The sequence below is a fragment of the Vanellus vanellus genome (genome assembly GCF_965231255.1).
Source record: "Vanellus vanellus genome assembly, contig: HAP1_SCAFFOLD_702, whole genome shotgun sequence".
NCBI classification, from domain to species: domain Eukaryota; kingdom Metazoa; phylum Chordata; class Aves; order Charadriiformes; family Charadriidae; genus Vanellus; species Vanellus vanellus.
Window position 1 is genome coordinate 77,867 of NW_028126702.1, and position 17,071 is coordinate 94,937.

General features: G+C 50.3%; 1 protein-coding gene across 1 annotated transcript; it reads right to left on the reverse strand.

Annotated features, from left to right (window-relative positions):
* Positions 1 to 8,801: 8,801 nt before the first annotated feature.
* Positions 8,802 to 12,090, reverse strand: LOC309685825 (putative E3 ubiquitin-protein ligase IRF2BPL). The gene has a single exon (XM_082501532.1). It carries the CDS (start codon positions 11,747 to 11,749, stop codon positions 9,530 to 9,532), a length of 2,220 nt encoding a protein of 739 aa, XP_082357658.1. The 5' UTR covers positions 11,750 to 12,090; the 3' UTR covers positions 8,802 to 9,529.
* Positions 12,091 to 17,071: the final 4,981 nt, after the last annotated feature.

The following is a 17,071-nucleotide window of genomic DNA, read 5'->3' on the forward strand; positions in this document are numbered from 1 at the left end:
CATGCAGCATAGAGTGTTGAGCTGTTTGGCTTTTGTTCTGGCCGGGCTGAGATTGGCTCCAGAGGTAATACTGTCACTGCATCTGGGCTGCATTACATTCATGAGGAATGCGCTCATTTATAGTGATCAAACAGCAAGGGAACATCACTACCTGTATGTTCAGAGATGAGAATGGTAGCTTTGGAATGACATCCGCAGGGTCTGCAACTAGTGCTTAAACTGATTGCCACTCTGGGCACTCCTCTGCAAGTAACATGATGGAGGAAATAGAGGTGGAGGGAATGAATTTGTGTGACAGACTACAGCATTCTGCTACAAAAGGCAAGGAAGACTTGTAGCTTGCTGAAAAGCTTTGGAAGAATTATTAGTCCTACATCAGCTTACAGAAGGTCCTCCTGAGAGCAGGGAAACTCCAGCAATATGCAGCTGGCATGCAAACTTGTGCACATGAAGGGATTGTTCACTGGAGCGTATATAGATATGTGCACAGCATATATGGATATACGTCATGTGCCATTTGAGCCATGGGTGGAGGTCTCTGTTCACGACTGCAGCTTCCTGCATCAGGCAGCCAGAGAAAGTCGAGTAGCAAGTGAGAGGTAAAATGTTGAATTGAGACCAAATAGTCTCAAATTGTGTGAGAACTTCACTGTTGCCCAAATGAAAAATCAAGAGAAGTCTGGTGACTACATTGTCAGGCTTCCTTAGACTACAACAGCCAAAAAGGCTTAAGCAGCTTAGTAAAAAGTGCTACCCAGGCCCAGACATCTTTAAGTATCAAGGAAAACTGGTGTATCAGTATGCAGACTTGACAACCCTGAGATGAAACATCACTGAGAAGTCTGTGTGGTAATGAGATAGGTCCCCATCAAACCATAGAACTAGCTTGGACAAGACCCTGAGGGTAATCGTGTGTGTGCTGCTAAAGACTGATCCCTTAAATGCTCACAGCGCTAGGAAGGAATCAGGTGACTCTACAAACAGCTCATCTGAGGAGGAAATTGTGTGGAGCAGGTGACAGCCTACAGTTCCCACAGACTTGGACTGAGATATGAGCACAAAGGGCCTGCTTTGAGCAGAGAAATAACCTTCCTCTGGTCTGGTCCCTTGGTTCTAAGGTTTGAAGAACTTGTACTGGCTCTAAGCACTTGCCATCTTTTCTGGGCTGGAGGACAGACCTGATGGCTATACAAGTGCTGGGCAAATGAGAAAGGATACAACTGTATTTACAGGCTCTGTGCTGGGAGGATTTTTTTCCTTAAAATATTAGAAATCTTTAATTTTATGTAACTCCTTATTTGCAACAGTGGGAAGGAAATGTGTGTGGGGGGGGTTAAGTGACTTTAACCTGATGTTGTTTTCAACAAAGTGCTATTAACAACTCTTATTGTTATACAGTTCTATAGAGTTATGTTGTAATTAATTTCCATAGCAGTGTGATCGTGTCATATATTACGGATTGTAACTCAGAGGGAGAGGGTATGGGAAAAGCACGGAGTGAAGACTACAGAGCAAAACCTGTCCTGATTATTACTTGAATCTTGAATGTTCTTATTAGTCCAATTTGTTTAAACAGTGTTTATTTGCAGGTAATGTTGAGGATCCAGACAGGCTGCACCTGCCTCCCCAGGCATGCTCAAACACAGCCTGGGATTGCACATCTTCAAGGGAGAGCAGGGTGGGGTTCCTTCAAATGACAGAACCTTCTGCGAGGAGGAAGTTTCAAGCTGTAACTTGCAAAATATGTGCAACACACTACTGTAAAAATCCAGCCATCAGGACAAGGAAGATCTAGGCAGAAAGCTGCAACTAATAATGCAAAAAGCCGATAGGAGCTGCTCTTGGTATTAAGCATGTGCAGTGCAGTGCTCAAGAAATGCTGTCATCTAGCATGGAGAAAGACAGGTACACAAGAGCATGAGAATTTCTGCATCATTTCCTGGTACTTAACTGTCACACAAGCCACTAGACATCCTATCAAGGATGCTGACTAATGAATCTATCTTAGGCTGCAGGTCCTTGTTAGCACAACGTAACTAGATGTCCACGGATCACACAACTGATCCTATCCCTGATGGCTGTACCTCTCGTTGCCTCCCCTCCAGCAGAAATGATGCAATGAGCACAGCTGAATGAGTACAGTTGGATGAACAGAAGAGTTGACTGCCAGGGGTGGGGGGGGGAACCACTCAAAACCACAGCAAATGTTTGCCAAAAATGAGTATGTATACTTACCAAGGTACAGCTCTGGAAAGGCTGCATCCTTTTGATAAGATACATGGCATAATCTTTCACTGAAGGAGGTGTGATAAAATAGATGCACCAACTGGCCTTTCTTATCAATGCACTCTGAGTTCTTCAAGGAGGAATTATCTTTCCATGGAACAGGGAGTCAAGCACATCAACAACACTGAGCAAGTAATAAAAAATATTCCAAAATTTACTGCTGCAGGAAGACAAGAGCTCTTTCAGTTGTTTTAATCCTAGATGTTTTGTACCTTCTCTTTTTATTTTACAGAAATAATTTACAGACACTGAGGAAGAGAGTTCTAAGGGAATATGTCTAGCACATCAAGATAGATCAAATAAGCCTGCAACATCTTCAAGTCAGTGGCCTATATTTTTCAGTAGCAGACCAGATATTCAGGCTTCCCACTCCCTCATTCTGCCCCTAGCTCCAACAAAAATCAAACCTACAAAAGCGCGTTTTCCTTACCCCAACTGTGTGCCAGCCTGAACATGTTCAAATGAAAACCTGGGCTACGCTATGATCTTGTCTCTTGTTACCGTGATGTGTGCAGTGAAGAGTAAGATTGCCTCAGATAGGTCCGGAATACAGCAATTCAAAGCAACCCCCTCCTGTCTTTGATTTGGATGTGCTATGCTTTCCATCATAGCCAAAGGGGAGCTCCTACCTCTGACACACAGGTATGCACTCTCCTTCACCCCAGCCCTTGGTATGTTGCATCAGCAAGAACGACAACAGCCTCTAGCCTTGGAGCTATCTGAGTGAAGGACACAGGCTACAGGCAAATGGCCTGGCCCTGAACATTGTTGTTCCCTAACACCTGTGTCATACAAGCGCCCTTGAGTTCTGCTGTACACGGTCGTTATAACAACATGCTTTTATCCCAGAGGAAGGGAGACTAGCAGTTGGGGCAGTAACCAAAGGCCACAGTCTCCCTCATTCTGATAGGCGTTTGCCATGTGACTTTGGCTAAAACACTTCAGATTACCCATCTGGAAAACGGATAAACTAACACAGTGACTTGAGGAGTAACTTCACCCTTTCCTGGGTGCAGTCCTCAATTACGGTTAGCAACATCCCAGCCAGCTTTGCATAAAAAGCACTTACGGAAGGGCAAAACGCTGTTTTGGCTTCAAACAGCTGTGGGGCTGCTCCCCTCAGCGGAAGCCCCCAGCCCCTAGCCAGTCTTCGGCGGCCCAGAGGCAGAAGCAGGCTGCTAAATCAGTGGTCTGCCTGAGGAGCGAGCGGAGGCTTGCAGCAGCATGGCTGCTTTCTCTGCACATTCCTCTGGTGACGCTGCTTATTACCCAGCATGCAGATAACCCTGAGTCAAGGCTTTGGTATGAGTGGCGCTGCCAGGAGCTGCGTGCTCGGAATAGAGAGTTACAGTTTAAACCGAGGTGAAGCGCCGTCCCCAGCCAGCTGCACCCTGCCTGCCTCCCCTCCTCGGCTGGAGCCAGCCACCCCTTCACCTATTTGCAGAAAAGGAGCTTTCCAGTCCCTCCCCTCCACCCCACCGCTCACCCAGGGATCATTCCCATTGAGAAGCTCTCAGCCTAATAGTAATCCCGACGAATTTAGCTGCTGCTAATAAATCCCACCCCTCTGCCCCTCCCAACCTGCCTCCATGCAAATCCATTTGTAGGTTACTTGAACAATAGCGGAGCTGTAATCAGCCCTCCCCTCTGGCAGCCTGCAGGGAGGGAGGGGAGGAGGATGATGACAGTGGGGAATTCTGCTCGGCTCCTTGAAGCTGCACAGACATGTTTCATGTCCCCATTCCCATCCCCTGCGCAGAGGCAGGCAGGCAGGCGGGGGATCACATGGCCGTCTAGCCCTGGCCCAGGCCAGCGGCAATGACATGCCATGGCACTCCAGTGCCCCGTCCATGGCCCGGCCCAGCCTGGTTCGGTTCAGCTCGGTTCGGTCTGGTTCGCTGCCTCCCAGTCCCTGCCTGAGCTGCCACACCGCAGCTGTGACAAGCCACTCTGGGCTTCGGTGGGGTTGCCAGGCTCTGCCTTCACTCACTGAACAAAGCAAAGGGCCTTCGCGCTGGCCAGAAAATAGAGGAAAAGACCGCAGTGAAGCAGGCTCAGGGGAGCCGGTCACCCTGGCACACGCGGTACTGCTGGGAAAGCAGTGCCAGCCAGAAAGAATGTGGCAGCTCCCCATTATACCTCTCTTTGGGGACAAGGAAAAAACACAGTCTTCTCGCTGTTAAAGCCAATAGGTGTGGGAAGGGGGTGGTTTCTTGAAAATAAGTTGCTATTTGACAGCAGCTCCTATCTTTGAGGTTTCTTTGCAAAGGGTCATAAAAGCAGCAGCGAGTGCATATGGCCGTGCAGGGCTATGGGGGGAGGGCTGTGAGCGGATGCCAAATCAGCTGAAACCTAAGAAGCTTGACCTTCCTCACCTCCACCCCTGCTCCCACCGCCTCCAAATAACCTTACAAGGGCGCATTGGGAAGGCAAAGGCACACAGCAGCGAGGGGAATGCAATCTCAGCCCAGCAGCAAGCAGAGCCGTGTGTCGGGGAAGGGGGGAGAGAGAAGGACACTTCAGGGTAGCTGCAGCCACTGTCAGCAATGCACACTGATACCAGCAAGGTTCATTTCGTCGAGTCAGGCACAGGAGTCAGACTGTGCAATCTTGAACCTACCTAGCTCCAAGTAGCTCAGCCAGTCCAACCAGTCAGAGACCGCACTGGCCAGACAGACTGGTGATGAGCATCCTCCCCCTCCCATTCACATGTCTAACTGCTCCCTTCTGCTTTTCACTCTACAGTTCCTTGAATGGCTGAAAGAGAGTGGGTTTGCTATCAGAAACTTGAAATGACATGTAATCTCCCGTGTTTCTTCTCACAGAGGTAGGTGAGCCTGTTCCCAGGGAGAAGAGCCGGGTTCCTGCAGAGCCTCCCAGTCAGGGCCAGCAGCATGGGGCTGGGCTGCCCTATGGCAAACACGTGGAAGAAGATGTTCGGCTGGCTCATCAGAGGAGCCCAGTAGTAGCCTTGCTCAGTGCACACACACCTAATCCTTCTTTTAAGACATACACCAGGGAAAAAAAACTTGTCTGCAGTTCTTTTCACATCACCCCATCAGCAGAGGCATTCCCCTTCCCAGTCTGCATTACAGATTTTAAGGCAGGGGCTGAAAGAACAAATGCTCAGTACACAGTTTTCAGACAGTTTGAAAATAAACCCAGCAGTGCCTATTTCTATACCGGAGGGTATAACTATGCCCTCTGTGTCTTCCAGGGGATGGTTGTAAGGACAACTATGTAGGTACAGAGCTATGTTTTGGGTAGAAAATGCATGCTGGAATGGATTCTGATGGCTGAACGCCAAGGGGGAAGCTGTTCTGCTTCAAGAATAGCCTTACAAGAGTCAGCATTACAGTGACAGTTCAGTACTCTGCTGCAAATCTACAGGATGTGTCACTTTGGCAGAGAAAGAGGCTGCTAATGCACAACACAAACCATCCTACTATGAATGGAGAATGGCTGCATACCACAAAAAAAGAAAATGGCAAGACCTAGGGAAGAGGGAAACTGCAAAGTGACTACTGCATAGTAAGCTGTGAACCTGAGAGCTCTGAGGAGACAAAGCCCTTTCCCTTGAGGGGAAGGAAAACTCAGCTTGCAAGACGCATAAAGAAGCAAAGACAACCTTTTTTCCAGCGACTGCTGCAGCTCTGCAAAGCTATGCTGGCAGACAGCCTATTTGAAGAGATTGCAGTTTCAAAACAATGTTAGTCCTGACTAGTTTGGACCTCAAATGTTAAAGGGGAAGGAGAGGGAAGAGCATGCTCATATGCAACATTGCTGAGCAAATAAAAAAAAAAAAAAAGTAGGTTTGTACTAAATGACACCAGTTAGTATTGCTGAACTTGAGCTCCTGATGAAACTGTGTAGTATTTCCCCCAAACGGACATGGCATCTCTTCACTGCACAAACACTTCCATCTCCAACTCACACAGCACTGCCAACACTTAAAAAACAAACATCCAGTGACACACATGTTCTAACCCATTTCTTAGAAAATAGGCTACAAGGCTATTAAAAGAAATGTCGAGAATAATCTAACTGGAAAAAAAAACAACAACCCAACCAAAAAACACCCAACCAAAAAAACCCAACAACCCTCCTTGGGAAAATAAACCATTTAAATACTTCCCCATTACAAGAAGGAATGAGAGCACAACAAATGACCACCTGGACAAATAAATTCACTTACATGATTTATTCAAGCAAAGATTGGGCTTTACCTTAAACAACTGCCAAATATGGGGGAGGGGAGCATTACTGTAAAATACAGAAATCGGCTGAATCTCTGGACGTGAGACTCGTTCAGCAGCTCCCTTTTCCTCCTCCTCGAAAAAAGGTTACAGCTAGTTTGTCAGCTGTGGACTTCTCCAGAAAGAGAAGAACCTATGGAGTGGGTTCAAAGAAATGCTGGCTAATATGCCCAGACTGGCTGCTTAATGAGCCAGAGTAAAAGATCACATGGTTACAAAAAACCTCCATACAACAAATGCCCCGTAGCCACGGTTAACTTTAATTAACTGCAGTATTACAAATCACTTCAAGCTTATTTTCCACCTATGTCTACTGCCCCTTACCTTTCCTTTGCTTGCTAGAAATCAAATTGATGAGTATCATAAGTGGGCTTATGCTTCCAAAATTCTGACTGATAAGAGCTTTTCAAGAATGCTCTGCAATTAAAGAAATCCACCAAACCGGGCTCTTTCTATCTCCAACTGCTGATGACTGATTTCAAGATTACAGGAGTGGCTCTGTTTATATAAATCAGGGTATTCACGCTTGTGTGACATAATTAAATGTTGAATAGCCAGTAGTTTTTCTCTCTTAATGGCAGCTGCAATTCACACATGAATATTACTTCTCTCCTCGTTAGGTTTAAACTCGAATTTCATCCATGTGTACAATTTTTTTTCTCTGTCAGCCATAAGCTCACAATGTCAGTCCCCCTATCTCATGATTCAGAAACAAACTGCTGTGTGGGAACTGCACGCTTAGAAATAATTGAAAATAGGATCAAGACAAATCTATACTCCAAAAAATGTATAGGTTGTATTCCATAATTAACTCAAAATATATAGGTTGTATCTAATAATTAACACAAAACATTGTTTTTCTGCATTATCCCCTCCTATTCACTGCATAAGAACACTACGTTCTGAGATTGTTAAGCACCAATATGTCACTTGGCAGAAAAAAACCAAACATATATACACAGAAAGTCATTGTCTGAAATCACAGTTATAGTGATGCCAAAGACTGAATCTCAAAACACACACCCCCCAAGCACACACAAAATAGCTGGAGTATGTACCTACACAAGAGAGCAAAGATCCGTATGCAACACTAAGCATATAGTCTTAAGGCTTCTACAATCCTTTCCACCAAGAATACAAATGAAAAACGTCTTAAGAGCAAGCAGATATAAAATGCCATCCCAACTTTTAAAAAGTACCTCTCTATACAATTATGGAGTTTGGGGATCCTTAATATTCAGTAAAACTCAGAGCTCATAACCTATGACACTGTTGCATTTGGAACAGCTCTGTGTTCTGGTGGTTGAACTGCAAAGGGTTTCTGCAGTGCTGCTGTTTTTGTTTCGGGTTTTCCCTCCTTCCTCAGTTTGCCTCACTGGAAAGGACAAAGTTCACATTAGGTTTGTTTGCATTTTCTAGCTAGTGTGAGGCCTGTGTATTTACTTTGCCTGTTGATCACCTAACAGGTATTGCACTGCTCCTCGTTCTCCAGAAAATGCCAGTGTCACATAAAATAGTTAATTATACAAAGAACCACAAATGATCGTTGCCCAAAGGAAAGCATTTCACTTCAGTGCTTTAAGGAAGCTTCCTCACCTGAAAACACAACACAGCACCTGAACTGTTCACCAACTCAGTCATGAAAAATCATTGCCTAAATGGGGTAGCTACCCACCAGCTCCAACACCAACTGGAGAAGCTGTTATTTTTCGCTACCCGTTTTTGCACTGTGCTCAACTACAGTCCTGCCTTACCAAGAGTCTACGGCTAATGCCGAGCTTTGACAACCACTCTTAAAAATCAACTAAAATTATTAACCACGTGATGCTGTGGTGTTTTTTTTTTTTTTTTTGTGAAAGAGAGCTTCGTTTCAAATCTCAATTCTTATTAAATGGCGCAGGCAATTGATGCATCCTGTATCGCAAGCACTGTTTGCAGCTGGAGAGCTGGGGGGGGGGAGAAGGGAGGAGGAAATGAGATGCAGAAACAGTAAATAGAAAATGCTTAGTCAGCAACTGTTACTGCAACATTAAAGGTGAAATGTAAATAGGCACAGTGCCAAGATTTAGGTAAGTTTGATAACACTATCAACATCATCATCTTACTACATATATGTGAAAATGTGCGTACAAGTGCCACAATTATCACAACGAACTGCAGGCTCTTGGTATAATGGAGACTTTTAAAGAGGCAACATGGCTTACGCATGCTGCCTAAGCTCTGACAAAAATAAAACTTGCTACTCGACAAGTATTAATATCAATTGAATTTATTACAATTTACTAAGCTCCAAGGCACATTACAGTGTTCTGTTAACTACAGAAATGTATAAAGGACAAACAGAGCGTGTTTTTCATGTACAGCATTTTGCTCTACTGTTCAAAAGCATCCGTGCATCAATAAAAGCAAAAACAAAAAACACATGAAGATTAAAAACGTTCAGATCAATAGAAACAAACTGAAACATTTTCCTTACAAACTTGCAACAAAAAACACCCTCCCCCCAGAGCCACCCCACCGTTTTGCAAACAAAAAACAAAAACGAAAAAAATAAAGTGAAAGACTAACACTCAGGGCTTGTAAAACATAAGCTGTCACCATTTTTGTAGCAATTTTTTAGGCATCAACACTGGCCTTGGCAAAAAAAAATTTTTTTTGTCTTTTGTGTTTTTCTTCTTCTTTCAGAGAAGTGCATACATTTACAAAAATACACACCAGCAGCAGGTAATCGCTAAGGGCTATTAACTTTGTACCTAGCCAACACACTGCCAAAGAAATGAGAACAGGTATTATGTAGTAACCAAACAATATTATATTCTGTTTAACAAAAACCAGCTCTATCCTTCAAATGAAGAAGAGTACATACCTTTGTTTCAAAATATAGAAACATACGACGAAAATAATGTCTATACATAAGACTAACTTTTGCAGTTTGTTATATTCACAATTCTACATCTTCAGGAGTCTGAAGGGATTGGATTTCCTACTCAAGGGTCTCTCTCCTTTTTCACTTTAACGTCCCCAGCTAAAATGGTCGCGATCTCGCCCTGCATAAATGCCCAAGGCACATTGGAACCGACTAGGGGACATTTCTCTCCGCTGGGGCAGTAGACTTCGCCAGTCGCCCCTTGGGCCTTGATGCTCTCTCTGGAACAAGGGAAGCAGAACTTGTGGCTGGGCACAGAGGGGCACTGAACAAAGTGGGTGTCCTCCAAGCGTTCGTGGCAAATGGTGCAGCACAGGGGCCCGCTGTTGGCCATGGGGGAGTCCGGAATGTTTTGGGGGTGCACTTGGTCCATGGCGGGGTGGGCGCTGGGGGGAGGAGGGGCCACTTGCAGGTTCATGTCCCCGTTGCGGGAGGCCAGGCGGCGCTGGCCCGGCACCGAGGCCGGCGACACGGGGCTGCTGCTGTTCCTGCGGGTGGACGTGGTGGAGTGCACCGAGCTGCCGTCCTTGGGCGAGTGGGCATTGCCCAGCGTGTCGGCCACCGACATGAGCGCGGCCATGGGGGACTGTCCATTCTGCGGGGCGGACTCGGGCGGCGTGGTCCGGTTGGAGTGAGGCCCGAGGGGCGGCGGCGGCGGCGGCGGGGGGCCCCCGCCGTGCACCGCCCCGAAGCCCCCGGCCGACATGGTGAGCTTGAGCGCTTCGCTCTGGCTGGCCATCCACTGCTGCCGCTGCTGCTCGTCGCTGAGCTTCAGAGCCCCCTCGGCCGAGTCCGAGGGCTCGGGAGAGGCTTTCCTCTTGCGCATCGCCCCGCCGCCGCCGCCGCCGCCGCCACCGGGTCCCCTAGAGGCGGCGGCCGTGCCCTGCGCCCCGCCGGCCCCGGCCCCCGGCCGCGGGAGACTCACCAGCGCCGTGGGCAGCATGGGGCAGCTGGCGTCCAGGTAGGGCTGCGGCAGCATGTCGGCGCCCACCAGCTCCTTGAAGAAGCGCACGGACTCGGGCAGTAGGTCCCCCAGGAGCCGCCAGTCGCCGGAGCCGTGCTTCTTCTCGTACTCCAGGTACTTGAAGCCCGAGGAGAGGCCGCGGCCGAAGTCCTTCATGCAGTCCTGGTACATCTGCTTGGCCACGCCGGAGGCGCTGGAGAAGACGGTGCCGGAGCCACTGGGGTACTCGATGAAGAGCTTCAGCTCATAGTCCATGCCCGGCTTGGAGACGGCGTCGAAGGCAAAGACGCGGCCCAGCAGGGCGTGATCCTTCTTGAAGCGCACCTCGTAGGGGGTGCAGCCGGCCAGAGTGAGCAGCGTGTCCCGCACGATCTTGGGCTTGCTGGCCCACTCCTCGGCCCGGTTCCGCAAGCTCTCGCTGAGCTCGGCCAGCGCCTCCGCGTTGCGCTGCTTCTCCTTCAGCTCCCGCTCTTGGTCGCTGCTGGACACGGAGCCCGGCCGCTTGCCGCAGGCCTCGGAGGATGAGCCACCGCTTCCACCGGCGCCGCCGCCACAGGTGCCCCCTTGAGAGGAGGCGGAGGAAGCCGGGGGACCTCCGCCGCCGCGGCCGCTCAGGCCTCCGTGCGGCGGGGGCAGCGCCACGCCGGAGCCGGCGGGCCCGTTCAGCAAGGTCTGCGGCAGCAGGTTGGGGGGCACGTTCATCTGGGCGCCGGCGGCCCCCGGAGGCAGGCCGGACACCAGCCCCCCGTGCGCCCCGCGGCGGGAGGACGAAGAGGAGGAGGAGGAGTTGGGGCTCTGCCGGTTCAGCTCCGGCGGCCCGTCCTCAGGCGGCTTGGGGAAGCCGTTGGGCCCCCCCAGCCCGTTGGGCAGGCGGGCGCCGTGGCTGCTGCCCAGGCTGCCCGGCGGCGGCGGGTACTCGAAGCGGCTGCGCTGCTCCGCCGCGGCGGCACTGAGCCCGTAGCGGTCCAGGCTGGACTGGGTCAGCCCCGCCGAGGCTGCCTTGGAGGAGGCGTCCACATGGTTGAGCTGCTGCTGGGCCGCCGCCGCCGCCGCCGCTTCTTTGGCGGAGAGCGGCACTGCCTTGACGCCGACCGGCGGCGGGGGGCCCGGGGAGCGGCCGTCCTGGAAGCAGCCGTGCGCCCGCTTCAGCTGCCGGGCCGTCTCGATCACGAACTCGATGCGGTCGGCGCCCTCGTAGTTGACGCAGCCCCGGCAGACGGGCTCCGTGAAGTCCCAGATCATGGCCCAGGGCATGCGGGGCAGGTCGCACAGGTAGCATGACTGTCTCCGGGACGACGACACCTGCGCGGCGGACATGGTGCTGCTGGCCGGGGAGCTGCTGCCGCCGGGGTAGGGGCTGGCTCAGTCTTCCCCCCCGGGCTGCAGGGGCGGGGGAGGGCTCTCCGTACCTGGTCCTGTTGCCCCTTTCAGCGGGGTAGATCGTCTGCTTTTAGCTCGCTCCTGCCGCCGGAGAGAGCTTCTTCTACCTGGTCCTGCCGCTGCTGCCCCGGTGGGCTGGGAACCGCTTCTACTGCTCCTCCGGGGGGCTGGGTGGGGGTCGCCTTCTAGCCGCTTCTGTTTCCCTGCGCTCTCTAGCTCTCCGCTGCCGCTGCTCCTCCTCCGGGAGGAGGCGGAGGTGCACGGAGGAAGATGGGGGGGTCACCTTCCACCCGCCGCGGCTGCCTCGCGAGCTCGCACTTCGCTACGTGCCGATCCACCGCCGCGAGCGAAAGGGGGACACCCGCACGGAGCTGTCCGGTCCCAGCAGCGGCTTCCCCGAGCGCCGGCGGAGCGGGAGCGGTCCGGGGACAGCGGCGGCAGCAGCGTGGCGAGCGGCGCCGCCTGCTCCTCACTCACATCCTCGCCGCTGCTCGCAGTCCGAGCGCGGGGTGCTGCGCGCCGCCGCGTGTGCCTGCGCGCCCCCTCCGCCGCGCCGCGCTCCCCCCCTCCCCGCGCCGCGCCGCGCCGCCCCTCCCCTCCTCCGCGCCGCGCTCCCGGCTCGCCTCGCCTCGGCTGGGCTCGGTTGCACCGGGCGGGGCCCCACGTCACCGCCGAGCGCCCGCCCCTCGCTCCCCCTCCCCCGGCCGGCGGCGCAGAGCCCACTTGTTGCGCGGGGCGCGCATGCCCGGCGCCCTGCCCACGTCCGCCCCTGCGTGGCCGGCAGCTGGAGCGCGGCGGGGCGCGGCGGGGCGCGCGGGCAGCCCGCGCTGCCGGCTATGTTTGGAAACTTGAACGCCAGATCGCGCCCTCGCCGCCCCCCCCCCCCCCCCCCCGCCGCCGCCGCGAAAAGGCGGCCAGGAAGCGCATGCACAGTGATGGAGGGGGGTGGGTGGGTGGGTGGTGTTGCAGTTTTTTTCCCTGGGTGGGCTTTCTAAGTTCAAATGTTTCGTTTTCAGGATTTTGTCAACCCCCGGATCGCCCCGCTTTGCCTTCGCGACGGCTGCGCGGCGTCCTGCCACCCGGGCTGCCGGTGGGATTCCCGTGCGCTCCGGCTGCTGAGGCAAATGGGGGGTGGGGAGATCCCGCCTTAATATCGGATTTCGTGTTTCTCTTTCAGTGATCCCGGTGACAGAATGACACAGTTTCTGTAAGCCTGTGACTACATCAGAAGCTCTTCCACTTTTGATTTGTTTAAATCAGCCATGTTTGCCGAGTGTTTAAGGTTGGGCTGGGAAAGATAGTGCTGTGCGTTGCTCAAGGGTGTAGGAGAGGCCGGGCAGGTGAGTAATCGCTGTGATCTCATCTCGCTAATGCAAAGGGACATAGGATTTCCCCGGCACTGTGAGAACACACGGCTTTTTTTTTTTTTTTTCCTATTTCTCCCTTTAAATAGCTTGCTAACATTTGCATAACACTGCTAACAGGCAAATTACTCAAAACAACTTCGGCTCATGCAAATAAGCCGAGAATTCATTTCATTGGGAGGAAAACAAAATAAAATAAAATAAATAAATAAAAAACCCAACCCGAAGCCTGCCTTCTCCCGACCGCGACCCTCAAAGTTGCCCGCTCCCCGCCCGCCCCCGCGGCCACTCCGGTGCCCGTGCTCGCCCCGGAGGGGGGGCGAGGGGGGGGGGGGGGGAGATCTGCACAGCCCGCTCCTACTCTCGCTGCAGTCGGCGGGTGTTTTTGCAAACGTTGTCCAAGTCCAAAGAATAATAAACTCCCACTGCGGGGTCGCGGTCCGGCAGGGACCAGGCGGGCTGCGCGGCGGGCGGCAGCCGGAATCGCCTCACCCGGGCTGAGATCGGGCAGCGCTGCCCGCCACCGCGGAGCCTCTCCCAGCTGGGCTGTGTTGGGGAGGGAGGGCATATCTTTCTTTCAGTGCCTTTTCCTGGTTCCTTTGTTGCTAGAAACGCCGAAAACCCTGTCCATTACAAGTTTCTCTCTATGCTTTAAAGGGACTTGGGGTTTCTATGGCGTGGTGCCACGGCTCCCTTACATGTGTGTACACACACACGCTCGCCCAGCCAGCGATGCAGCACCGAGCAGGAAAGATACCTTGTATTCGGTCAATAATGTTTCAAAACTCACACGACAAAAAGTTGTTGCTTTAAATAATTCGGCTCATATCGCCGATGCGTCTCATTTCCATTTTTAGTTGTCTAAAACGTTTTATATGTGTGTGGTTATAATCTATAAAACTGGCAAACGAATGTGATATGTATGTGAGCGGAATTATTTTACAGGGAAAGCTTAATGAAATGCATCTGCTGAAGTTACAGAAATGGTACGAGCAGATAAAATACAGTAGGAAAATCAATTCTGACAAAGTCACTCTTTCAGGGGAAGCTTGCAGAAGCAGTGAGTAGAGATAGAAAAGTCTTTGAATTATGTACATCTCCTATATGCAAATTGGCTGAAGAAGATGCGCTAAAGAAGACTGGATTTCACACTTAGAAATTTCACACCTAAACTGTGGACATTATAGAGGCTTTACAGAAGCAAGCTTCCAGTAAGGCAGATGAAAGATGGTCAAAGTAAAAGTCTTTGCTTCCAGCCACAGTTATTTAGTGATGGCTGCAGGATTTCTATGTTAATATGACTTTATTTGACTAAACAAAGCGTGTGTTTGCCCTGATTCATACTGGAAGATCAACTCCTTTCCTTCCTATCCTTTTACTGCCCCATGTTGATCTTCATACGAGAAGCAGAACTGGCCTGTGGGAAAAGATCAGTCCCTGCTTAAGAAACTCGGGTTGAGAGAGCTGAGGCTTTCCGCTTCATCCCGAGTGTCTGGGAATGCAGAACTGCTGCATATCCCGATTGTATTTCAGTCCCCAGGTTATACAAACCCAACACATGACAAGGCACTCTGTGTGCTTGAACCGCCACTCACCCTGGCTCCTCACTCCACTGAATCTTCCTGCAAGAAAGCCCTTTTTTTGGTAACACTCACCTCCCAGGAACAGACTTCTTGGCTCATAAGACCAGTCTTTACAGTGGGTGTAAATAATAATCACGTTAGATATAATCTAGCCTCAGAAAACCATTTACAGGTGCTGTCAACTCCCTTTATAGTTTGTGAATAGAAAAAGAGCAGAGATTAGCATCTGTGACCTGACCAAACTGCCTTTACTTTTACTTGCAGGATACACAGTCGCAGAAACATGTTTGTTTTTCCGTAATGATTAAACTTTGATTTAAACTTTGGTCATGGGCACGAACTGTACCATTACGCAAGCGGCACTTAAGGATGAAGTGTCAGCATAGCAACAATATGGCCAGCAGCAGTGGTGATCTCTGCAAAACTGATTGATGAAGAGAACTGCAATGCAAATGCAAATAAATGCCACGCCGTGGCACCTTCACAGGGAACAAGTTGTCAGTATCAATCTAATCTGGTAGGGAAAAATAGATTGAACAGTAGCAAATGTAACAAAGCTCCACTCTATGGCAGCGCTATCCCTGCGAGGGCAGCAGCGTGCTTTCCTGCTCACCTTCCACCTTTCCTCTCCTTTGCCATGCGTATGGCAGGGCAGGAGCGATCCAGATTGGTCTTGCTGGATTTATACTAAACGCGTCTGGTGTTTATTTAGCTCTGAAATAATCCAGGAATTAAAATTACGTTTGGAGGAGGAAAAGAGGAAGCCCAAACAATGAAGCCATTCAGGTGCCTGATATAGCTAAGTGAAAGAAAGAAGCAGGCAAACAATAAGTAGTGTAAGAACCCCCACAGACAGTAGCTTGTTTAATAAGAGGGGGGGGTGCGCAAGGAGGGATGGAGCCGTGGCCGTGAACAATTGCTACCCAGCTACTGCTTTTTGTGCAGGAATGCAAGTCAGCACTTTGGATGCAATATTAGGGATTCTGTGGAGATTGCCCAAAGTTTACGACCTGCCAGTAGTCCCAAAAAACAAGGAATATAATTTTCACTTTCAGAATTGAAATCTACTAACTCCTCCTTTTCAGTGCTAGGATAAATACTGCCATCTGATAATCCCCTTCCCTTTATTCCTATTACCCTCTTTCTTTGAAAGTATACACATACACACAGGCATATATACATCTGTAACATGAAAACAGCAGGTGAAGCTTTGATTTAAACAAAGGAATCAAAACGATCATATGGAACACGGTGTGTGGGAACGGGTCAGCACCTTTCATTGTGCCACCAGCAGGAAGGAGGGAAGCAGAGGGTGCAACACACCATGAAGAAAGAAGTGACAAAACCCAGGTGGCTGGCTACACCCCAGGTCTGCCAGGCTCTGCTCCATGCCATTCCCAAAATATGGGGATTACTGTTTATCCGGATGCAAGAGGAGTACTGTTGATTATCGATCAGCAGTCCAGTGTTAATCATACAGAATATAGGACAGCCCCAAAGTTTGCAAGCAGTAATAATTAGGAGCCCATGATATTGGCAGCTTGGGAATGAAGAGTCTGGTGTGGCTCTAAATGCTCACAGCCTGGGAATACGTTTAACTCTTTCCTGCTCTTTAAGAAGTTTTGGCACTGATCAGTGCAGCAGTCAGAGCAGCTGGTTCTTCTGCAGGCGCTCACCTACAGAAATGGCTCTTTCCTCAGTGGTCAAAACAGCAGCTCCCGCTGGAAAAAAATACAAGAACCAGAAGGGAAACACACTCCGGAGAGTGTGATTTACATGGATGTACCACAGTATAGCAAATAAAATAAAATCCATCACAATCAAATTACTGGCTTCAAAACAATGCAGAGATTAGCAGTGAACAGAGCACTCAGTGGTAAAGGTAGTGCGTTCAGCAAATCAAAACACAAACACTTCAGGAAAGAGTTGCAGAATTTTGTCAAATTAAAAGTTAAACAACATTGTCTTCTACTAGGAGCTGCCAGGAAGTGTCAAAACACCTAGATACAAAGAATAGGAGTGTAATTACGTGTTTCTGTTTATCGTTTCAGTTCTCATCTCATTATAATTCTGTTTTTTCCTACCATTCTTCAGGTAGCGAGCCTTGCTGACATACAGATCCTATCGCTTTCCTACCCAGCAATTCTTCCCTCCTTCCTTCCTTCCTTTTCTTCTCTCTCTCCTTGGTCTGCAGTGCTGACACATTTCTTAACGGACATTGTCTGTCTCATCTTTCGGTTTTACCGGTCCCATTTCCACATTGCTGCTGGAGCGTGGAGCTCAGGGTGCAGCCGGGTGGGAGGTTGCCCTGC

Coding starts and splice junctions, on each gene's coding strand:
- LOC309685825 (XM_082501532.1), bottom strand. CDS start 11,749: ATGTCCGCCGCGCAGGTGTCGTCGTCCCGGAGACAGTCATGCTACCTG.